This window comes from Thamnophis elegans, chromosome 3 (genome assembly GCF_009769535.1).
Source record: "Thamnophis elegans isolate rThaEle1 chromosome 3, rThaEle1.pri, whole genome shotgun sequence".
Lineage (NCBI taxonomy): Eukaryota > Metazoa > Chordata > Lepidosauria > Squamata > Colubridae > Thamnophis > Thamnophis elegans.
The window spans coordinates 67167296-67193474 of NC_045543.1; the positions used below are offsets into that span (position 1 = coordinate 67167296).

The 26179-nt window shown below is 37.0% G+C and overlaps 1 protein-coding gene across 3 annotated transcripts in view; it reads right to left on the reverse strand.

The window, feature by feature from the left end:
• FOCAD (focadhesin) overlaps positions 1–26179 on the reverse strand; it is a 140912-nt gene that overhangs the window by 12980 nt on the left and 101753 nt on the right. For all 3 annotated transcript variants that reach the window (XM_032213512.1, XM_032213513.1, XM_032213514.1), the window contains 14 exons: positions 22376–22614; positions 19835–19924; positions 12744–12891; positions 12477–12596; positions 10404–10526; positions 9381–9458; positions 8657–8728; positions 7616–7718; positions 7064–7144; positions 6165–6293; positions 4505–4620; positions 3890–4150; positions 1729–1818; positions 480–657 (listed from right to left, as the gene is read on the reverse strand). In XM_032213512.1, the coding sequence (XP_032069403.1) occupies positions 480–657; positions 1729–1818; positions 3890–4150; positions 4505–4620; positions 6165–6293; positions 7064–7144; positions 7616–7718; positions 8657–8728; positions 9381–9458; positions 10404–10526; positions 12477–12596; positions 12744–12891; positions 19835–19924; positions 22376–22614 (1828 nt within the window). The remainder of the gene's footprint in view (positions 1–479; positions 658–1728; positions 1819–3889; positions 4151–4504; positions 4621–6164; positions 6294–7063; positions 7145–7615; positions 7719–8656; positions 8729–9380; positions 9459–10403; positions 10527–12476; positions 12597–12743; positions 12892–19834; positions 19925–22375; positions 22615–26179) is intronic.

Sequence of the window (26179 nt, forward strand, 5' to 3'; positions counted from 1 at the left end):
ACAAATTTATGAAATAAGTGAAACAAATACCAAACTTTGTTGTTATTTCCCCCCCCACACACACACAGTTTCTCTTTATATATTAGTAGGGCCCACACAAAACTCTGATAAAATTAAAGGGAAAAGTTATACCAACATGGGGTAGGGTGGGGTGAAGAAATATTTTTTAAAAGGACTGTAAATAATATGCACCAGGAATTTATGCTGACCTTGCACAATTTATGTTGCACAAGGCCAAATGCAGTCTACTAGCACTTCAATAAATCTCCATCTTTCTGACGTCTGCCTGGAACTGGGGGAGGGGGAGGGGATATTGGCAGCATGCATAGTTCTACAGAAGGACTTGGGAGAAAATAATTAGCAAATGTGAATAAAAGGAGCTTTGAAACATTACTTTACTATTAGTAATTATAATAAATGGAGATTAGTGGATCACCCAGATTTTTTTTTCTTTTTGGGGGAGGGGCATGATTTCTTACCAGTGTTTTCATGGCTCAGGATTCGTGCATGATAAAAGCTGTGCAGCAGCATCCAGACAATGGTTTCTTTCTGCTGGCACCCAGCCGCAACACTAATCACATCGTTCCATCTCAGCAAAGGAAATCTGCCTTGAGAAACTAAATAAACTCTGACAAATGCAACCTTTTCCAAATTGTTCTGCAAAACAAACCATGAAATGGATGAAAAATAGGAAACAGGCTCTATGGTGTAAGCTCTTACTCATTATTATTTGAAGACAGGAAACATTTCCTCATGATTTCTCAGGAAAAAAAGGGACATCGCCTAATCAGAAAAGAGTTCTCCATTGAAAATGTTTCTGGCGATGATCCTGAATGTCACATTAACAAAATGTCACATTTAAAATGTTTTTGAGCATACCCTAATTGAAAATCAGGAAGCAGTTGCATACATCTCCTTCCCAACTCTTCATGAATTAAATCATTTTTTCTTCCCTTCACTGCCCATTTTATATATACACACACATGAAAATCATAGCAAATTTAAATTGTGATTACTTTATAATTCATAAATTGTAGCCATGGATTTAAAGAGTTCTCTAGTTATGGGCACGAATAAACTAGGTTGTGTAAAATGTAACATAGTGTTGCACAATTATTGTTCTGAATCAATGCTTAATACTACTAAACAAAAGAAAGAAGGAAATCAGGCTTGAAAAATAAAAAACAAAAAAACCTTTCACAATAGTACACCGTAGTTTATAAACCATGATTCATGAGGTCAGAGCATTTCAAGAATAACTCGGAGAGCAAAAATAATGTTACATGTACACATAGGACAGCAACACTTCACTTCATATAAACTACACAAATATTGGGAGTTGCATCTTTCTGCGTGTGTGCGTGTGTGTGTGTGTGTGTGTGTATCGGTCTCTTTCTCCCATGTGAAATCATCAATACTGATACTGTCTCAGACTGGCGGGGATAGCAGTAATAAATTAAAGCCATTCTGCCTATCTCATCAGGACCAAAATAGACTAGTTCCTGGCATTCTACTTACTTTAAGAAAACCATGTACATAACTTTATTTTTGTGAATGGTATCATCTTTCAAACTATTGTTTTAATGTTATTTGGATTTTAGTTCAGTATCTACTTCCAAACTGGACATGGAACTGGAATGATAATGATAATGTTATGCAGAACAGTAGACAGACACAATTATCTGCATCTCCATAAAAGATTCATAAGGCTAAAATGCATCTATCTACCTTTGAAACTTCTGTAATCCGTTCAACTTCTGTATCAACCATTTCTGAGAGACATTTTGCTGCAAGTATATACATCTTTACATCATTCTGCTGAAGAAATAAAAACAAATGTATGTTTTAGCCAAAGCCAAGCCAGAAAAATCATTATGTTATGACATCTCACCTTCTTCTGTTTCAAATTCTAAACCTCCACTTAATGTTATTAGTGATACCAATGTGAATAAATAATACCTTGTACCAGAAACAATAATGCTTTAAACACAAACCAAAACTATCTTGAGATTACTGGAAAATGAAGGAAGGACAATATTGTGACAAATACAGTATCATACATGCCCACAGTATATCTCTATTTATTAATTGATCAAACTAGTGATTCTTAGTGCACAGGATTATATGAATGTGCCTATTGTACAGAATGTGCCTATTATTAAAAAAACCAATCCTAATTTATACCCCATCAATTTATTTCCCAGGTTGTTTTGTAAGACTAAAATGTTCAGAAGCATCACAATTAAATTAAGGCATACTATATATGACCAGCACACATTTTTGGGGGAGGATCTTTTCATGTCCTCTGGACAACAGTTTATAGCTGGCTAATCCTTTCAATCCAGAAGCATCCAAAGAATAGTGAGGTGCTCATTTCCACATATGACTAAAATACTATCAGTGCAAACATAAAAATAGTATTACTGCTCATACTAATATTGGAATCTGTGTCTGTTGGAACATAAACTATCATTCATCATCTTCCTACTAATGAAGTAAGCAACAACATCTTGAAAAAAAAAGACTGTACTGAGATTTCCTGAATGTAGCCCATGCTTCAATAAGCAAGAAAACTAGACAAAAGCAGAAGAAAGAGGTAAGGCAGGATATTAAAGGCAATATAAACAGGGTAGTTGTAAGGAAGAAATATGCCCCATTGCCATGACAGCTGTTAGGGAGGTACAGACTTAAATCACTGTCATGTATGCCTCCATTTTTTTAAGATCAAGAGAGTTAAAAAAAACACCTGCTTGTGGCCTGGAAATTAATACTCTTTGGTTCAATAACTTTGTGTTATGTTACTGGTAACTAGCCAGGCTCTTTAAAAAATCAAAATTGTTTTGGGATGTTTTTATTCTGTAACTAGATACACTCAAATTATGAAAACATAAAGAATCTAATGTATGAAAGGATTATATTTCTGCTTCTTTTAATACTGGATAACTTACATTTGCCTTCTTTACAATTCTGCATATATACATATAATTGTCTACTAAGTTTTTTTTCCTCATTTCATGTCACTTCATCCTTCTTTACATTTTCCTAGACTTCAATAATGTAATATTAAAAAAAGTATGCCTTGATAAAATAAAGATGCCTAATTGTAAATGTTCAAATTTGCAATAAATATAAAAATAAACATACTCTTGATCAACAGAATGCAATCATTTTAGAATGATTTTAGAGGAACTTAGTCCCACGCACATGAGAAGATGAGGAAGTTGGGATTAGTATGAATCACCCCACTGCCCACTTTTTCCTCACATGTGTGCAAATCAATATGTGAAAAGGGCTTCAGTGTTGTCCATTAAGACTAGAGTCCCTTACAAGTCCGGCAATCCTAATTCTAAATTCGTGGGCAAAATTAAATATGACTTCGCTCTATTAACTAAAAATAATAGCATGGGTCATTTCAAAATCCATTTTACATATTTGCTATATTAGGCCTTTTGCAAAATAACATTTCAATTACTCTTATTCACGCAGTACTTATGTTTCTAACATGAACTCAGTTCAGTGAATATCTTCTGAGTGGAACCCCAACTTAATTGAGTTAATAGATACTTTTTGAAGCAATGGAATCAAATGTGATTCTTAGGATCAACAGTACAGCAATCAGAGAAAAAGACATTTCTAATGTTGATCTAAGTTGTTCTCAAATTAGATGCACACTCATTTTAAAAAGTCCAAGAGATTATCCTACAGCCTACTTGTGTAAGGCAATATCTATGAAAGCTCTGATTAAAATATTGTACGCAGTAAAATATCTGCATATGTCACAGCTCATTCTTTTTCATCTAGCCTTTCCAGTTCGCCAACCTCTTTTGTCTTCCCAAATGAGACCTTTTTCAGCAAAGTTGTAATACTTCAAATGTTTACTTTTTCTTACCCAAATCTCATCTGGCAAAAGCTCAAATATCTTCTCAGCAGCCTTGCAAAAACAACTCCAGCTGTGCTGAGTTGGGCTAGGCGATTTCATAGCTTGGCTGAGTCCTTGCAAAATATTCCAGCAAAGGTCTGGTTTTTTTGACTGTTTCTTTGTCTCGAAATGCTGCACCATAAACACTTCAGTGAAGATCTGTTGTTTGTCTTCGGCTACATATTTCATCCACAGAGGTAAGGAAGCAAAAAGGTATCTCTTGGCTTGTATCTGATGAGCAAATTCAGAGCATTAGGGATTCACAAGAATCTAATATGCATAACAATATTAAATCATAGTTGATTGTTTACTTTATTATTTTCAATAAATACCTTTGAAAAATACATGTATGTATCTGAAGAATACATAAACCAATATGATTTAATATTACATTTGTGGATGTGTCTTTTTTTTTCATTCAGAGAGTAGGTTAGTTTAAAAAAAGAGTACAACTCTATTACACTAAGATAAGTCCCCCCCCCCCACTTTCTATTGAATGGAGAGGAACCATACAGTAAAAGGAACTGACTTTTCACATCCACCCCTATGACTGGGAAATAGAACAATTAGAGAAACAACACATACACTTAGACTGTAGACCAGAGGTGGTGCCACCCACATGCCTAAAATCATTGCCGCATTCTGAGATGATTGAGCCTGGGTCACAGCTAGTTCAATACACAACTGCTGTATTTCTTCTCCTAAAAGAAAAAAAGGATGGAGAGAACTGAAGCCATAAGACAACATAGCAAAAGGATTGGAATAAATCACCAGCCTCAACTTCCTATACCAGAGGTCTGCCACCTTAAACACACAAAGAGCCATTTGGACCTGTTTCGCACAGAAAACAAAACACCGGGAACCACAAAACTTGAATGGGTGTGGCTAACTCAATGTCACTCCCACCCACTCACACAACCCTCCTAGCCATGCCCACCTAACTAATCATTAGGGCAGAGAACCGGTTGTTATTGCCCTGGAAAACATAATAGAATACAAGTAATGTTTCAGGGACCATTGAAAAGCAGTACAGTGGTAATCCTTGTCTTACAACAGTTCATTCAGTGACCATTCAAAGTTACAATGGCACTGAAAAAAGTGACTTATGAACATTTTTCACAGTTACAAATTTTGTAGCATCCCCATGATCACATGATCAACATTCAGACAGTTGGCAACTGGTTCATATTGTTGCTATGTCCCAAGGTCATCTGATCACCTTTTATGACCTTCTGGCAAGCAAAGTCAATGGTGAAGCCCAATTCTCTGAACAGCTGGGTTACTCACTCAATCAACTGCAGTGATTCGCTTAACAACTAAGGTAAGAAAGGTTGTAAAATGGGGCAATAAACTCAATAAATTTCTCACTTAACAACAGAAATTTTGGGCTCAATTGTGATCATAAGTTGAGGACTACCTATACACTCACTAATGGTGATCCTGGTTGAAAAGACTAAATAAAAAAAGCAATTCAACTGACCCAAATTTGTTCTTTATGTGGGGGAGGGTGTGTGTGCCTGGTTCTGCGCAAAAATGTAAACCAAGTGAAATGAACTTTATCTCTTATTTACTTATTTCAAAGACATGAAATATTTATTTCATTTGTTTACATTTACCATTTATTTTTGCTATATTCCAACAGATACCCAATTCAATAGACTGCAATTACATTTTGATTTGATATTGAGTTACAAAAAATATTCTAAAAGAGTAATAAAATTAAAATCCAATTACAGAAGCATGATAAATAGAAAAATTTGCATTAGTCGACTAAGGCCAAGTAGGACTTTAAACAAAATTTAAATATGTTAGAATAGAAGAACTTGACTTGAATTTAGATTTAAACAAACAGTACAATGAAAATGATATTTACATGAACCGAGAAATAAAGGAATCCATAATCAGTTCTCTGCCCCGCCATGTATCCAAGTCCTGTCATATAGGAGAGGACGCTGCACTTTTGCTCTAATTGTATTTCCTCTGCCCCTTGAAATCTATGATGCAAATTTAAATTTCCAAACGTCGCCACAAACAAATGGTGTAATGGAGCCCATTAAGTTACAAGGAAATTCATAAACCGAATGTATAAAATTTTCCACCTTCTATGAAGAATGCTTAATAATGGATAAACAGGAATAAATAAAAAACGTTGTTCTATACTAAAAGAAGAGATCTGATTAAATTATTTATCTACTCAGAGGAATACAGACAGGATTCAGTCATTTATTCTTTAAAAAAAGCATACCAAAATCTAGCCGCAGCAGAGGAGCGAGAATTGATGCCCAGTTCAAAGGGGGATACTGATAGCTCCCTCCAATCAATGCAATGGGTGCCATGGCTGCCTTTAAGAAGCTTGGATGGACTTGTTCAGGCCCTAAAACAAAGCCTCCAATTATTACTTTAACAATTAGATACCTTGAATAACTGATATGTCTTACAATGATAAAAACAAAGAACCACTGGATTATTTTTTGTGAGTTTTAACTGTATTTTACTGAGTTTCCAAAATACAATCATTTTTATCTCCATAGTAATATCTGATATAAAAGCCCTTCATCAGGGTAAGGTTCAGGTCCATTTCCCTCTTTTCTTCAGATATACAAAATAAGTATACAAACACTGTCCAGATACCCCTCCATTTCCTCCCAAAGAATCCCAATTTGATATGCAAGAAGTTAAAACTGACACAAGCAAATAGCATTTGCCACTCTTTATTCCAGAGTCCAGGGGTCCCCAACACCCGCTTCGCGGCCCACTGTTAGGCTGCCATCCGTTCAGAACCGGGTCACAGGAGTGGTGGGGAGCGAGCGTGCACACGCAGCTGCATTTGTGAAAGTGGGCACAGACCCTTTACTTTCTATTATGAATATCTTCTTGTAAATGGTAAAAATTGGGATTCTTTGGGAAAAAGTGGAGGGATATTCTTGGCTGTGTCCATATTACAGACATTCAATATGTGTAGAAGTTCACATCACAATGTAAGTCTTCTCCGATTGTAAAAGAGAATGCTGATAATTTCTATAGTAAAAAAAATGTTAGGACCATACTTTCAGTTATCATGTTACATTTGTGGGAGAGAAGAGAAATAATTATTTCATTTCCTCACTGGGAGATGTTTTCCCCATAGAAGAATTTTTCATTTACCTTTCTTTCCGCCTTCTATAATAAAATCAATGGTTGCTCTAAGGAAACTTTTCTCAGGGAGGTAGCTAAAGTCAGAAGGAACTGTAAAGACAAAGGCAAGTCAGGTTAACCAGTTGCACATTCACACTTGACAATTTTGTAACAGAATATAGGAAGGTGCCTATAATTCAAAACTAAGGTCCACGCATAATATTTTTGTAGTGTGCTGGAAATAGTAGACAGGACCATATCAAAAACTAACTTTCATTTCATTTACATTTAATGAAATGAAAGCTAATATGATTAACTCTTCATCCCAGGGCAACTTAGAGCAGGAAAAAGCAGGCTGTGGGAAATTCAGTGAGAGCTAGAAAACCAGAAACAAAAAAAATCTCTATTAGAGTTATCAACAGGTGCCCCCTCTCTCCATGAACTGAAAAAAGGACACTCTACTCAAGTTGACCTCATTGCCTCAAAAATAAGTCCCAGCCTAACAAAACTCTTTATTATTATTCTCTCTTTCCACTGACATTTTTATGAATCTACAAACTCATATGAGAAGCTTCAACTTACCAGATGTTCGACTACGGGTTGCAGACACATTAGAAAGGTACAAATGTCCTAACATCCATGCAGCATTTACCTGAAGGCCTATCACCCCAGAAAAGCTGATTACCTAAAAGGAGAATCGTCACAAACGAACCCAAATTATAATTCATTTTATGTAGGTTATCATAATTATAAAATGAATGCCACTAGTTTAATGTGTTGTTTGCATAAGATAAAGGCACACTCAATATTTAGGTGAGTAGACCATATTCTGCACAGAATAAAAGTTGCTTTATTCTTTGAGGAAAAAAATAGGCATGTGTTGAAGGAAGGAATGCCCCAATAATGATCATTCAATTATCTATGGATATTTTCTCGTAGCAAAGCTAATTTCTATCCTCAATAAGAAACCTTAATCAAAAATAAGAAGAATAACAGCAAAATACCAACTATATAAAACTATTTGGGGATTGTTGCCTGATTATACCCATATTCGGAAGTCATTCTGTTCAAATGGAAGTACACTTCTATGAATATTTAATAGGTGTGAAATACAAAATACAAAGCAAGGAAACCAATTATTCCAAAATTGGAAAGGGAATTTTAATCAGTATGACCATAAATGCATGCTGCTATTAAGGTGTCCTTTTTCTTAATGATTATTGGAGTGAGACAGGCTGGAATAAAGACTACTGATAAAGCTGAAGATGAAACTATGGCATGTTAGATCCAATGGATAGTGGATAGCAGCTTCAATGACTATTTCCCAACCTCGTTAAAAGACTGATATGATTACTAACCATTTCCAAGCCAACTCTTTCAGAAAAAGAAATGGGCCCAGGAAAGAAATAAGCAAGGTAAGCTCAGGAACAAAATATGTGTTTGAATCATATTAATTACACTGGTAATTAAATTATTCCATTATATTTAATCACTTTACCATGTCACAAAAAATGTCACAGCAACTTTTGAAATAGAGCACCTGAAGACTTAAAGGACTGCCTAGATAATCCCATACTTTACCCCAAAAGAATTTCACAGCAATGTCAACAGGTTAAGCCATACCTGAGTCAGGGTTCGGATGACTTCATTAAGTTTGCTTTGAAACTGAGAAGATTGGATAGCTTCTGATTTCAGCTATTTTTTAAAAAAAGGAAAAAGAAATGGGAGAACACTGATGGATGAAAAAATAATTGCACAGAAAGCCAAAGCTGTATGGTGAGGGACTTTTATGTATGTGCACACATACATACATGCACACAAATGTTTTGCTTTAATGTTTATTTAATATGAAAACAATTTTATTTTCTAACACCATCTAACGCATGCTGCCAAAGCAATGTTGGGTACGGTCTAGTGGTTAAAGCACCAGGACAGAAAGCAGGAGAGTCTAGTCCCACCTTAGTCATGAAAGCCAGCTTTATGCCACAAAGTCACTTTATCTCAGCCCTTTTGCAACGCTATGGGGCTTGTTCAATTCACCAGAAAATATAATGTAAGCCGTGAAAAATCAATACCATATGGTAAATTCCAAATAAAAAGATTTATTGCTCAAGCCTAAACACAAGAATCTAGCCCATTAATTGGTCAGCACTAAATTGGTGCTAGATAAGAATCAACAGAATTCAAGAGGGCCCGGACTTGGGGCATCTGTGGACATGTAACAAGTTTAGGCTGAGTCCTTTTTCGATTCTGCTTCTCCTACATCTATTCTATAAAGTTGCCTCCCTATTCTTAAATTTGAAAACTATGTAAATTCAAGATGGAAATTATCATGCCCTTATTTTACCTGTATCATGGTACTTTCAGAACCCACTAGAGAGACCAAGCCATTGACCGCTGCTAGTCTTTGCATTGTAGGGGCTCCCTAGAATCAAAGCAAAACCAAAGTTTGTAAGAGAAAAGGCGAATGTTCTTGAACTGCTTTCTTGCAAGAAAAGGTTCCCCCCTCCCCAAATTCTTCCACCCACTGATCCAATGACAGACATCCTGATACCAAATATGCTATCATCAGCATTGTGAAATGGATAGCTTTCTACACATCATCTCAGGATCCAATTCATAACTTATTCAGCCTTTCAATCATTTCAGAAATGATGTGCAGCTATGGGACTCTGTGGTCAGGAAGAGATGAATAGCACAAAAGGGAAGAGAAAAATGACTGCTTAGAAACTTTCACCTTCAACCACTTTAACCCTCGAAATCTTTGTGGTTGCTTTTCTATCTGTTAAAAAACAATACTGCGGTAAAGCAACGGGTTGGGGAGAACAGATGGACAGGGAAGTGTTAAGTAGCTTCACTTAACTTTTACCATGCCACTGGTTTTCAGTTAAAAGCAGTGTAGGAACCAGGAAATGCATCTGCTGATATAACTTTGGCCCCATGTCAAACTTATATCAAACAGAAGCTCATTCAGCTCCACTGCATGAATCCTGGAACTTCAGATGTACTTCAGATGAGTGGGGGAGATAGAAACAAAAGAATGGAATTGAACACAAAAATAGTTTGTCACGAAAGCATCTGCCTGCGAAGGCTCCTGGATTGGGGCTGAAAGGCAAAAGTGGAAGCAGTATGCTCCGTCCCATAGTTGGGAAGACCTGGTTGCCCTGATAGACCGGTCTCAAAGGGGGGTGGGATGGATAGAATCAGCCCATTCTAAGCCTCAAGACGTCCCATTAACCACAGCTAGCAGAAACAAACTGCTTTATTCCATAGGTTTGTTTTTTTTTTTAAAAAAGAAGCAGACTGGCACATTGCATCCCCAGGAATGGTTCAAGCTGTCAGTCAACTCATACAGTTCCAAGTGCTTTACCTCAGCAAGTACAGTTTTCATCCAGGCAGGAAATAGCTTATTGCTGAGAACGTCTGCTTTTCCATGTCCGCATATAGATAATCCATGAACAAGGCTCCCCAAGGCTAAGGCAAAACCTGGTGTCTGGAGCAGAACAAGATATAAAGCAGGCAGCACATCAGGAAGGCCGTTTGTTTTGCATTGTTTCAAAAGTGAGAGAAAAAGAGTGAGGAAAGTGGGGGGGGGGGCAGAGAAATCCTTAATTTAAGAAACATACTGTAGTACTGTTGTGAGTTCTTTAAAACAAACAAAATCAAAATGCTTTTATGTTGTTGCAGTCAAGCATGGAAAATGAACTTGGACTGTATAGTATTGGACACAGAGCAGCCCTTCTTCCAAACCAGATAAAATACTGCTTAAGATCAAGTGTAATTAAAAGTGAAAAAAAATCTTAGCATTCACAAACAAAAATATACCAGATTAAAAGATTGCAAAGCCATGAATGTCTTCATTATATTGTAAACACCATCCACTTTGAAGTGACCCATTTCGGTTTACTAGTGTTCTTTATATAATTGCATTAAAAATTAGAAGGGTAGACTCTTAGCAGGGAAACAGTTGACATAATGACATCAAAGTACTGAATAAGATGACCATGTTTCATGGAACAGCCTTTTTCAACTGGTACCCTGCAAATGTGTTGGGATTATACTCTTAAATTTTTCAATTATTTGGACATTGTAAGAAGAAACCATGTTAATTGACAGTGGCAAAAAAAATTAAGAGTGAATAAGAATTTTTATTTAAATTTTTTATTATGCTTTTTTGAACTGCAACTCACTTCATTGATTGCAAGTGAAGGATTTAAATTGGGCAAAGGCAGGAGAAAGAAAAGTAAAAGTGATTATACAGATGCAATTTACTTATAAAACAAATCACAAGTATCTTATTAATTAGCAATTGTAATGTATTAATATATGTCAGTTTTGTATCCATTAAGTCCTTTGCACAAAGACTTTTTCTCCCATTTGTCCTAGATAGAATCCAGAAGGAAGAGGCTGAAGCACCACACTAGAAACCAAGAAACCAGAAGTTCTGGTCCTGCCATAAGTACAACCCCAGTTACTCTCTCACAAGTCTAGGAAGAACACAACAGCAAACCACTTCCAAAAATCCTTGCAAAGAAAACTGCAGGTACTTGTCCAGGCAGTCACCAGAAGTCAATAACTCATGACCTACACATAAAAATTTCAGATAGGTATTGTTGGCAGATGATCGCATACATCACAATGGAAGCAAAGCAATAGCAATAGCACTTAGACTTATATACCGCTTCATAGCGCTTTTACAGCCCTCTCTAAGTGGTTTATAGAGTCAGCCTCTTGCCCCCAACAATCTGGGTCTTCATTTTACCCACCTCGGAAGGATGGAAGGCTGAGTCAACCTTGAGCCTGGTGAGATTTGAACTGCTGAACTGCAGCTAGCAGTCAGCTGAAGTAGCCTGCAGTACTGCACTCTAACCACTGTGTATATGAAATGCTTCTAATCTTATGTGTGTTCTTGTTAGATCCTGATAGGTCACAAATTTTATTTCAGGATTCAAAACAAGGATAAAGTAATATCAAAGCATTTCAATCTCCCAACAAATTTCCAAGTGACTATTTTGGAAAAGCAGAACTTTAACAGTAGGTTATTTACACATTACAATTGTTAACAGATAAGGTACTTGAAATATGCCACATCTGTAACCCTGAATCTGAATATTGTAACTATCTTTCCCTCCCTTTTCCTGCTTCAACTTCATTCAAGTTTAAATCCTATCTCAGTCTGAGAACTGAAGAAGTTTCTTGGATGAGAATTGAAATGGTTTCAAGGGAGAAAAACCAAAGTCGAATTCTTTTTTGGAAAAGCACCTTTGGGACAACTATCACCACAACTATCCACAGACATACAGGTTTCTTTCTGCCTCCATTTGAAGAAGCAGTTTGATTAGCTTTTCAGATCATTCATGCTATTGCAGCAAATATTAGGATGACATAAAACATTACAGAAATATTTTGAAAGCATAAAATCGATCTACAAGCTTTATATGACCTGCTGATTCATTTCTGTTAATTTCTGCAGCTTGTCCATAACATCTTCAGCCTCTGTAGCCTCAACAATCCTAGTACTGAAAGCAGAAACACAGACACAGGCAATTGTGTAGGCAAGGATCTAGAAAATAGAAAAAGTAAGAAATGATTAGAATGAATTCATTATTTAAAAGTATGTTTTATGCACACACAATCTGGGAAAGACAAACATGCTGGAGAAACAGCAGATGAAAAGCAAGCATTGGGAAAGTAAACAGCATTCTCTTACTTCCTGTAATGTTCGGCTTTGGTCTTCTGCATCATCCAAGTACTTGCAAAGTTTACGCAGAGAGGTAGAGATGTGAGCTTCAGAATCTGTCAAGTTGCTGTGACTCATCAGTGACAGAACAAGTCCTACCCCCAAGATACATCCAGTGCTAAATATAGGAAATTATAGAAAAAGAAAGTGTTAAGACAGTCAGAATTCTAATTTAACCAGATATAGAGAATTTTATTTTTTCACATTCCAGTAAATTCTGGATTCCTATTAGTGTCATTTGTAAGAAATCATAATGATGTCAAAATGATTACACATGTGATGACATGATCACATGACTGATATAATTACACACTTGTGTCCTGCATAGAAGTCATTGCATTTTCAAGACGACATGATTATAAAGTTGTGTCTTGTTTACAAACTTTATACAAATATTAATGTTTATGTAATTTGGGATCAATATTACAACTTCATTTTATATTCATATGTTAAAGTTACACACAGCCTCAGAACTATATTTTTAGATGCCTGTTTAAACAAGTATGTGCAATCATTATTCAGTTCACAGCAGTTCATAGATAAGTTAAGAAACTGACATATCTGAAATGAAATTCATTACAACAGATCACTCCAGGTTCTGCCTGACCTATAGTTATAATAATTTATTAAACTTGTATGCCACTCAACAGTGGTCCAAGCATAATTGGATCCACTAAAAAGCATTGAGACAATGTGAAGAGATATGTATGACAGCCTTTTCAGACAGGTGATTCTCATCAAGTAACAAAATACATCGCTCTTACTCCACAGTGTGGAAGTCCCTGCTATTCAGTCCTTCTACTGGAAACAATGAGAAATATCTGTAAAGCTGTATGATATTAGGCACATCATGCAGCACATGTGGAGACTCATAATGAACATCCACAATGCAAGAACTGTGTAAATTTGGAAAACACCTGCCATTCGCTAGTATTAGCAGCTACATAAAAATAAAAACAATTATATCAGTGATGGCCCCGATGTAGTCATACCTTCATAGAGCTGAAGCATATTTATTCAATTCATGAAGAAGATATTTAAGAAAAAATTAATGCTGGTATAACAATTTCTCACTGTTGTTGCTTTAATCCAGGGGTATACAAACTGTGGAACTTTAAGACTTGTGGATTTCAACTCCCAGAATTCCAGCATGGCTGGCTGGGGAATTTTGGCAGCTCAAGTCCACAAGTCTTAAAGTTCCCCAGTTTGGACACCCCTGCTTTAATCATTCAGTCCTATCCAACTGTTGGTGACTTCCTAAGCAAGTGCTCTCTACGCTACCCTGTCAAGCACATTCAATTGTTGGATGTCCATCTTTGTATCAATTTTGATGCTATCCATCCAGCGTGTTCTTAGTTTTCCTCTTCTCCGTGTTTCACTAACCATTCCTAGCATCATTGTAATTCCTGATTACTTATGTTTAAAAATTACATTGTGAGCAATCCACCACTAGATGGCAATAAAGTCTTATAGGAAGGCTGCCACTGTCCCCTATCAAAAAATGGTATGTGAAACTATAAAAAATACCCATCTCAACAAGCTGGGTCCCATAAACATTTTTATTTAGATTATTTAGAAGCACTTATTATCAATACATTCCAGGAACCATAGATTCTTATGCTTCTAAAAACAGAGAAGAACTGTTTTGAGACTTCCATCAAATCACAGAAACTCCTGTGTGATTACATCAATTCCCCTTTCCTCGTCCAGCTTCTGTCCACCATCAAAATCTTATGTTAAAGAATCAAGGGAATCTCTACCAATAGTTGGGAGAGGAAGAGAGGAACTCCACTTGTGAGAGTGACGCTCATTTAACAAGCAGATTTGATGTAGAAAGGTTCTTGGGTTTTTAAAATATATTATTTCATTACAGTCATAGCAAACACGCATGACTATAAATGGTTTGAACTCGACACCTTAAAGATCATTTAAAAACGTATCAAACTTTGTAAAATGTTAAGAAAAATAAACAAGGAAACTTCTCCCCAAGCAGTTCCATCAAGATGGTGAACGTTCACACAATGGGTAAAATCAGAGAGAAATGGAAGCACAATCGGAATAATGATTATGGTTAATAGTAAATATTTTGTTGCAAGTTTGTTGTATAAAGTGTTGAGTAGTCATGTTTTGAATACTCCCCGCTCTAGTTTCGCTTGTGTAAGAAATGGTATTGTTAGTGTGGAGAAAGTGAGGGGGGAGGAAACAAACAGAAAACAAAATGGAGGAGCACAAAAAATAAATGAACAAGAACAACAAAAACAAATCCTCAGAAAATCAACAGGTTCAATTAACTGAACATTCTTCTTATGAAAACTGTACAGTGTTCTTTCAGAAAAATTTCTTTCCCTTCCTCTTAAAAGATATTAGATGGCAGTGGTTAAGCAATAGCCCTAATTGATAATATATTTAATAGTAATATATCAGATAAAAGGCAAACCCTTCTTTACGTAATACATAATTAAATTATGGAGATTGATGCACCTAATTTAGAGAATTAAGGATATTAAAGAATAGGGTTTCCAATGGTTTCCAGAGGGGAACTGAACCATTTTAGAGATATTTAAAGCAGGATTCCCTCCAAAATGCTTCCAAAACAGAATCAAATTTGGAACTTCCTGAAAGGCAGATAATGAACCTGTAAAAAATGGCAGCTTTATTTTCATTTTCTGTGATGTCAAATTTCATACTGATCATATCCTATCCACCCTGAGAAGCATAAGCTCTGCTATACCTTTTTCTTTCTCTACTTGGACCTTAATTGTTATTTTGAATGCTGTGTTCTCTCTGTAGTTCTCTAGTGTATATTTCAGTAATTACTGTTTCTTGAATTATATACCGTTCTGCCTCACAGTGCTCCTTCTGTGGGCCTTTTATTTAATTCCCTGTGTACTCTGTATTGTATGGGCATTTTATTTTACATGCACATCATTATGAATAATATAGTATACATATTCATAGTGCTAATAAATAGTTATTTACTCTCAGTTCATTGGGAGGGCAGACTACATAATCCACATGGGAGAATTAAAGAAGGGAGAGATTTCATCTTCTAACAAAATCCCAGTAGGAGATGACCAGACTGAGCCTAAGGGAGGGGTTAAACAGATCATCAGTCTTGAGTCCCTTCAGGGCCACAAGAGATCTAAATCCACCCCCTCTTGAATTCCATTGACTCTTATTTACCGCCAATTTGTTTTAACCATTAAGAGTTCAGATTTTGTAGAGAATAGTAGCATACAATAAACCTATATTCATTTGAACTGCCATCAGATTTAATTTTTTTCCCCATAGGATCAATTATATGAAAACCACATATTTAAGGAACGTCCACTACTGCCTAAATATGTCCACTTTGTGAAATCCTTGCATTCCTTTCTCTGGGATTTTATAGACCCATTTTTAGAAAAAAATTGCTGTACCTACTTTTGTAGACATCCTAGGCTGGTCAATTAGAGCCACAATGTTTAACTAATTTTAGAGCCATTCATCACACGAGCAAGCAACTCTGGGCAGCACACAACAAAAGAAAAATTTATGATTTCAAAATTTAGTCCACATTTTGCTCTGAATCAAATTGTCCAGAATCTAAAATGTTTCAGTCAAATCAGACTGTTTTCCAAATGATCACTTCAGCATCTGAACTGGGTGGTTGTTATATGCCCTAACGTTTAACAATTAAATTCTAAAAAAAAAACAAAACAATAAGGTATTTTAATGGATAAAATATGAATTCGTTATGTACATCCCTACAAAAATTATTTGGCCTATATGAGTACTTAGTTTCTTGATACAGTTTTTAAAACTGTACTTTAGAATGAGGTATTAAGATACTCTTTCTTCAATTATTTTATGAACTAGGAATATTTGCAACCTAAAATGACATTCAGTATCGGTAATAACCAGATTTTTATTTAGCTCATTTTGCCCCAAACCATACCTAAAATAGGAGGCAAAAGATCCTACTCTTTCATCTCCCCACCACTGCACTATACCTCCATCTGCTCTTGGCTGGCAGGGAAAGCTAATTTGGCTACAATAATCAAGCTTTTATCTTATGCTACATGGGCACTCAGACATGAAACAGTGGGCATTGCAAAGCAATGTGGCTAATGCATCTCCCTTTTACCATATGTGCCTGCTATCATGCCAGAAGACAGTCGAGCTATGCCAATTTGATTCTAAACTCAGCTCTCCTTAGATTACAGTGAGGGTAGCATCTAATCAGTGCCAAAGAAAAGTCTAAAATCTCTGCCAACGAAACATGGAATCTGCATACATTTGCATACATTTGCACAGCTAGGTATTTCCCGTTTGCTTCCAAGTGTCAGATTCTCAAATAGCAAAAGAAAGTAAGAAGACTGAACACTTATTCTTTGTGGCATAAAATAAGAGAGGAAAAAAGGAAGGAATTGAAGGATGAAAAGGGGGGGGTAACCTAGCTGAGGCAACTAGATACTGAATCAGGACTGATTCATTAATGCTTACAATTTAAATAGATTTTGGAAGTGTAAACCTGAAATTCACCTCTAAAATGGCCTTTTTACCTAAACATTGATTCTGACAATTGCTTTAATGGTCAGGATACACCTCAGGGGCCATGTAATTTTAAATGTTTTTTCCCAGCATCACCGTTCCATACATCTTAGTCTTTTCCCAGTTTCCCAGCCTTTTTGTTCAACACCTAAAGTTGTAGCCTGCTGCTTGGCAGACCTAAATAAGTTTCCTTTCATCCATACTTTACATCCAATCTCCAGCTGTTAAATTAACACAATAGCTCCTCCAGATAAAGGAGCAGGGTGAGACAGCTGCTCCTGAAGCTCAGACTGTATTATAAGCACATGTCTGTTCTAACAACAGGTTCCAGAGATGGTAGGCTTAACTCAACCTTACCAACAAAAGCTTCAAAAGTACATTTTATTAATTAACTTGTCAAGGATGAGTCTTCTGTCAACACTGGCCGACTTCATGATGCCATTACTGCGCTCTATTTTATCTTAAATGCTCCAAATCCTCAGTGTTCTAGGTCTAGGACAGTGATTGTGAAGCTTTTCGGCACCAAGTGCCCAAACCGGAAAGTCTGTACGTGCGCTGGAAACCCAAAGATAAGCTGGGCGGTGCACATGAGCGCACTGGCCAGCTGGTCTTCAGATTTCCGACACTCGCATGCATGCTTCTGGAAGACCAACTGGCCGGCGCACATGTGCATGCTGTAAACAAGAAGAACAGCTGGTGATGGTGCGTGTACCCACAGAGAGGGCTCTGTGTGCCACCTCTGGCACGCATGCCATAGGTTCACCATCACGGGTCTAGGATCTAAGTGACACTGCATAGTTATCTTTATTATGTACTTTGCTTTTTCTGCTTAGCAGAAAAGCAAAGAAAATGTATTTGCTGGGATGGCAAGAAATGCCATCCCAGCAAATACATAAACTAAGTTCCATTTATTGAACAGACCCAGAACACATAGAAATATATTTAGGGGCTGTGTTCTAAATTCTAAATATATCCCTTAAATTAAGTTGATACAAATAAGTCTGCAGGAAATACCATATATATATATATATATATACCTCCGTGGAATAAGAATAAAAAAATTAAGTGCCTGAAACCATTTTCCCATGTACTCATAACAAAAAGGATATCCTTCTGTTCATATGGAATACGTTTTTCCCTATACAAATCATACTTCAGTTTAGGAAAAAAGTAATGAATGAAGCAGTCCTATAGTTTTCTACATATTGCATGGAATTTATAAATTCTTCCACAGCTGTGGGAAGAAAACAATGAAATCCAGTAACACAGAAGACTGGGTGTCTCGGTTTCAGAGGGTATGACTGTAGATATCTGCCTTTTGGAGATGTTTTAAATCTCTACTATATTTATAGCAAGCGTATATTATATATGTAGCATGCCCCACTTTGTACCATGTAATAGGCAAGGTTTTTTTACTGCACAAATACTGTGAAAATATATAACAGAAAACTTTATAAAGTACAGTTAATTATTCAACATATGGAGCTGTTCTAAATACATATAAATCTTATGTCTCATAAGAAGCCCAGCTATAATACAATATGGTAAATCTCTACCATCACTGTTTTCAACCTAACCTCATTACTGTTCCCAAAACAGTGTGGATAACATGAGTAAAATAACAGAAATTGCAATACTAAAAAAAGGAAAACACGTGGCATACTAAAGCACAAAACTGCAATAAAATTAAGCAATCTAAAATTTAAGCATTTTAAATTTAAAAGGTATTTTAAATATATATATTTATTTCGTTTATTCAAAGAATCCCCTTTGGGATGCATCTCATTTTAGTACAACAAAAAAGCATATAACTTTTTTATAGTGGATAATCAAGCAAACATTGTTTATTCCTTCTATTTATACCATTTTTTTCCGTAAAGTGCTCAGGAATATGTACATTGCCTATAGTTTTATCTTCAAAAACATTTTAGAAAGTAGAATTAAGATAATATTATGCAACTGGTATGAGACCAATAAAGAGTCACAACTAAGCTCTATGATCCAGTTTTAACTTTATTAAACCTGGAACTGAATGATGCTGGTGAATTACAGTTCCTAGTATTCCTGTCAATAGTCATGTTGTTTGGTTATTGGGTGTTATAGCTCCGCATATAGAGCAGGGGTGTCAAACTCGATTTCATTGAAGGCTGCATTTGAGTTGTGTTTGACCTCAGGGGGCCAGGGTGGGCATAGCCAGCTTGACATTACTCATGTTGGGGGTGCCTGTGGTAACCCGAGCACTCTGCCAGCGAAAACAGGCTCCCAGTCTCAGTTTTCAGCTACGACAGCCTCCTGCAACGCTCTGCCACCAAAAACAGAGCTTGGGAGGGCCACGTGCAGCCCCCCCCCCAAGCTCCATTTTCACTGCCAGAGGCAGTGCAGGCCACTCCTTCACTATTTGCAGGGCAGATCTGGCCTTGAGGTGACACCCTGATCTAGAGGAATATAATTCCTGCCCTCGATCTATGCACAACTTCACCCTACACATCAAAATACAAGCATAACAACAAATATATAAATGTACATACTTGTACTCAAGACTTGTGTCGAAGCAGCAATCTTCTAATGCCTCCAGGGACTTCATCAATAGGAGATTCATTTGTTTGTCAGCTACATCACTAGGGGAGGAAAAGTAGTGGTAATATATCCTAGCTGATACATTGTAAGTCCTGTAAATTATTACAGTGTTTCTTGATCTGATAATCAGTTGGCTATTATTATTTATATATTTTTTCCAGTCTGATACAAATCAACATTTTGCATCCATGGGCAACAGAACTATATGCACACACACAGAAACTAGCTAACTACACAACATACAATGTGGTGTAGTAAGAAGGTGGATTCCAAGGAGAGGGTGTGTGCATTCCAAAGGAATAAGAGGCAACTAAGTCCAGATCTTATGTATGGAAGAAAGAGGGTAAAGACAGGACCTCCCTAATCATTCACAGAGTATATTGTAAATGCAGACAGTGAAGTCCTCAGTCTGGCAAAACTTTTTCTATAGGCATGAAACAATACGGAACTCAACTTGGAAGAATCATCATGTGTCGTTATTTTTGAGATACACACACTTCCAAAAACAGCATCCACAATCATGCCAATGGGAAGTGTTGCTAACTTCTCTTTCTTCTCTTTTGATTTTTAACAAACATATCTCAAAAGACCAAAAGAGAGAGAACTTCCTTATCCTTTGACTCCATTCTCTATGCAACAGAAGCTTTAAAGGATGAAAGGATATGATTCAAAATCAATTTCTAGACAATTTTTTCTTTCAATCTTTCCATCCTTCTGATTACTATAAAGTGCAAATCTATTTCCTTTCCACTCTTCTCACATGTTAAGTGTTGTAGCCTAAACGATCTTGCAAGAGCAGAGATAAATAGTTATAGAAAACCGAATCAGCTTTATTCTCTCTCTCTCTCAATTTCAAAAATAGCAACTTTCTTAAAAATGTAAGTTTCCTTTTTCTGCTGAAACTATCAAAGTCTGCACTTTTATATGGTATGTCTCTCAATGAAAGAAATCACTGTGACCTAAGATACTAAGTCCCAAATAGGATGAATGGATGGATGGATGGGGAAATTATCATGAGTAGTTGCTTAGTTCCACATTATACAATACTGTGGTGTCTTTTTTTATTAACAGTAGAGAGATAACTTTGCTCCCATGTATAATGCACTGATGTAATTTTATCTATTTCTTTTTAAACTACTTTTGATTTTATTGCTCCTATACTGTGTTTTCCAAGCAGTTTTTTCAACAACAATGGGAAAATATATATATAACTGTAATCTCATGAATTAGTTCAGGTAGTCCTCAATTTACAAGTATTCACTTAGTGATCCTTTGAAATTACAATGGGACTGAAAAAAGTGACTTATGACTGTTGCAGCATTCCCATGGTCACGTCATTTACATTTGGATGCTTAACAATTGACTCACATGTATGACAGTTGCAGTGTCCCAAGGTCATGTGATCACCTTTTGCAACCTTCTGAGAAGCACAGCCAATAGGAAAACCAGATTCACTTAACAATTGTGTTACTAATTTAACAACTTTCACTTAACAACTGTGGCAAGAAAAGTCGTAAAATAGGGCAAAACTCACAACAAATTTCTCACTTAGCAACATAAATTTTGGGCTCAATTGCGGTTGTAAATTGAGGACCACCTGTAATTACTTTTAAGCAAAATGACAGGGGAGAGCAAGATATATTCATTTCAAATATTAGTAGACACGTCTAGTTTTGAAGTATATTGAATACCCAAATAAAAAATAAAATTACAATCCAATGCGGCAAACAACCACTATAGGGATTAAAAAAAGTTTTAGTCATCCTTTTCTTCTCCAAATAAAAATTTGATTATTACTATTTTTAATGTGAGTAGCTGCTTTGTATCCTTTCATTCTGAGATTGGAATAATCCAGAATTTTCTCTTGTTTTCTACTCAAAAGTAATATTGTTTTTCATGATGCTCATTAAGCCTTTCTTGGGATATCAATGTAAAGTCTGGACTGGATGAGGAAGCAAATCTGTTTTGCTGTTGTTGCTGCTTATACAAAATGTATCAAAATGATCCAGTATTGGAATACTAAGAAAGCCCTATCCAATCTGGGGACATCCAAATGTCAGACATTTTATATGATTTCCAGCCAGCAAGATAACAGTAATGCTGGCTACGGAGGATGTGCTATAGCAAAACACACCTGGAGGATACTAGGTTGGGAAAAGCTTAGACTACATGGGTTAAGACTTTTGATTTTATTTTTGCAGAAAAGTCCACACTGAAGGGGCTTTCTCACTGTGAACGTAATCCATGAGGAGGCCTCAGACACCGCTGCAATCTTGAAATAGGGAAAGCGATAACTTACATGGCAGTGAAATAAGCGGAAGAAGGAAGAAGATGGGGGACCAAGGAAGTAGTTCAAAATGAAAGCATCTTGCAGAATGACTTGGGAATTGTGAAAGGCAGAAGGCTATACATGTTGCTCTGCATAATATGAATATCTAGTGTGGGAGGAAGCAAAAGTTATTTGCACACCTGCCATAGGATGGAATTCATACCTGACTTTCTCTTCACATAACCGTGAAATAAACATCCCCAATGCAAGGCTCATGTGGATTTGAACAGCCTGAGACTCATCTGCATTTGGTTTCCCAGGTAACATGGCAATCAGTAAATTCAGGACTTCCTCAACCCTTTCCTTGTAGGATACAATAAAAACCGGCACCAAGAGAGACAAAGAGGTTGCTGCACAGGAACGAGCAATAGCACTTGCGGTATTTTCACCAGAGTAGGATTTCTAGGACACAAAAGAAAAGTCCCAAAGATTCTTAGTTTTATCCTTTTGTTTCTGCGTATAAAAGCTTTCAGCACATTGCAGACCTATCTAGGAAAGCGAAAGGAAGATATAATAATGATTTTGACAGTGTGACTCTGCATACCTTTGCCTTTTATTTGGTAATACTGAAATAAGCTTTACTTGAAGAAAACAAAAGCAAATCTGTATTTTCTAAAATATACAAATATAAATTAAAATTATCAATTCATCATATAACTTTATTGGAATTTCCTCAGCAGGCAGGAGATGAGGAGAAGAGAATCAACATCAATAAAAGCACTATGTGAAAATGAAAAGAATACATAATAGTTGCAGAAACATCAAATACCAAATGCAAGGGAACTAAACACTTTAATAATTAATACACATTTCAGTGTATTTCTTAAAGTGTATAAACACTTTAGACTCACCTGTCAGTTTGTAGGTACTAACAAAAGTTTATAACAATTAAATATACAGTCTTGGAGGAAGAAATATCCTGAAATCTTAAAACTCACTAACTATGATTAGTGCCTTACTTTCAATGGGATTTACTTTTCAATACATATCTATAGGACTGATCATCAAAACACACTAAATTATATCTTTCCTTTGAGGCAACATTACCATGGCTAAATTACATAGAGAAGCACACTTTGCATAATGAGAAAAAAGAAAGCAACTGGAACAACAGAACAGTATGAAGTCAAGTGACATTTATTTCAAAGCAGTGAAATCAGTCAAATTTGTAAAAAAAAATGGAACAGTTTATAGGTGGATTTATAGAAATACAAGGGAAGTTAGAGAAAAATAGTCATACTGAGCGTTAGGGAATTTATGCCTTGGGAATTGTTTTAAGCACAGAATTCAGATAACTACCAAATGAACCTGTTTGGGAACAACTCAAGATTTTTAATTTCATTTAATTAACCATACAAAAAACAAAATAACAAATTAAGTTATAGAAAGATAGTGAGATAAAAGAATCCTTAAAAATTAGAAAGGAAAACATAGTACATAGAGAAGGTCTTCATGGACACATATGCATTCATAAATGTTCTACATAAACATTTCAATGACTGCTGGCCATATTTCATTATAATCACCCATAACTAATTTATGCTGATAAATGATTCGTTTGTAAACTGTTAACATCAGTTCTGCAGACTATTCAGTGGTTGGAGTTGTATTTTATCTTCCTAGTGCTTAAGAATAAGACTAGCAGCTATAAGCAAGAGAATCAACTTTCTTTATTCAGATGTCAATTTCTGTACAATAGAAATATACTTCAAAAGATAATAAATATCTGAGATTATTAAATCTTGTCTCAATGCTGAATTAATATATATAATAGCTTCCTCTACAAATGAAATTATTATGGGACACTCTACAAACATATGGTTAAATGAAGCATTACTCTCAATGTACAGGTACTCCTCGAGTAACGAATGTAGTGGAGCCTGTCAATTACATTCATAACCCAAGGATTCATAGGAGTGAATCACATACCTTGAACATGATCACTCCCTACTTTCGCAATGCACAGGTCGTTAAGTGAATAAGGTATTTCAGGGTGGAGAAGGCCATGGGGAGCCTACTGCTTCTGACCACCCAAGACCTCCCCAGACCCACTGAGATATCTCATGCTCCCCTCACCACATCCTGCCCTACTGGATCACTTACGTTACATAAATATTGATGATCAATGCAGCTGTCTCCTCACCAGCCTGTGTATTGTGGTTTTGTCTTGAGCAAAGATTAGCCAAGGCCTAGAACAGTGATGGCGAACCTATGGCACGCGTGCCACAGGTGGCACGCTGAGCCATTTGTCAGGGCATGCGAGGCGCTGCCCTGTCGGCTGGCCAGCGCGCATATGCGTGCTGGCCAGCTGAGTTCACCCTTTTTTAAAACCGTTTTTCGCCCTCCTCAGGCTCCAGAGGCTTTATTAGAGCCTAGGGAGGGCGACAAGAGCCTCCCCTGCCCCCTCAAGGCCCTCCGGAGGCTTCATGAGCTTCCCTGAAGCCTACGGAGTGCAAAAACAGGCCCTATGGGCAAACTGGAAGTTTGGGAATGGACTTCCTGTTTGCTTGGAGGGTTGTTTTTACTGGTTCCTGAAGCCTTCAGAGCGCTTAAAATGAGCCTCTGAGCAAACCGGAAGTGACTTCCTGTTTGCTCGGAGGGTCGTTTTGACTGCTGCCGAGGCTTCAGGGAAGCCTCCTGAAAGTCCCTGAAGGCTTCCGGGGGTGGGGGGGAGGCTATAGAAAGCCTCTGAAGCCTGGGAGGCGAAAAAAGCATGCAAAAATGGGGGGGGTCGCGCCTGTAGTGGGCCCATGTGCATTGGGGGGGTCACGCATTGCATTATGGGTGCGGCACACCTGCACATAACCCCCCTGAACTCCCCCCACTTATGGCACCCGAGCCAAAAAAGGTTCGCCATTGGTAGCCTAGAAGGATGAGAGGTTGCATCCCTATAGGCTCTGGTCAGCTTTGCAAAAAGCCTTTGCCAACAAGAACGAGCTCCATTCTTGTTAGCAAAGGAGTTGAGGAAAGTCCTTTGCCAATGAAAATGGAGCCCCAGAGAGATGCACTCGCCTCTCCTGGGCTCTCTTCTCAGTGGCAAAGGACTTGAGAAAAGGCCTTTGCCGATGAGAACAGAGGCCCAGAGGGACAGATGCGTCCCTCCTGGCCTCTGTTCTTGGCGAGAAAGGCTTTTTGCAAAGACAGCAAAAAGCTTTGCAAATGGAGGCAAGGCTTTGGTGCTTCAGGTCTTCCCTCCGTTTAAAAAGCCTTTTGCTGCAGTTCTCATCCAGGCTTCCGTTTGCAGAGGACAGAGGCCTAAAGTTCAATGAGATCATGAGAAATCAGTAGTGCAAGATCTCACACGACCGATCTTGTATAATACTTAAGGCCTCCGTTCTCTGCACTCACACTGAAGGCCTGAAGCACCAAAGCAGGCCAAGAAACCCAAGGCTCGCTAAATCTTCCCAAGATAAGTATCCACAGGTCTAGTGCCTGTGGAGACATGAGGAGGGGGGGAATAGTCACGGTGAATGTTGCAGAGCCTCTGTGATCGTTCTTAAGTGTGAACCACTGCCATGGTACCGCAACATTTGTAAGTTTGGGACTGTGTTGTAAGTACTTGAGAAGCTATGTCATAACTGTGAACGGTTGCTAAGTAAACTGTCATAATTCAAGGATTACCTGTATCTCCCTCAACATGATAATTTATTCAATCCTTTTCTATATAATTGCAATGGAGACTAGTAAGTATAAAATATTTTGTTGCGCAAGATGTAATCTAAGATTTACTAAAGTTTTTGGCTTTGATGTTAACACCTCTTCCCACTGTCTCTTCCCAGAAAATAGAAATTATTAATTTATTATTCCACCTGACCATTAAAATTTGCATAACATGCCAAATTTTCTAATCAGCAACAGAATTTTATAAAGAATAATTGTAACTTGTTACAGCTGTAATTCTGGCTTGCAGTAGATTAGATATTTCTAAGGCAGAAAATACTACAGATTCAACTTGAGGTGTCAACAA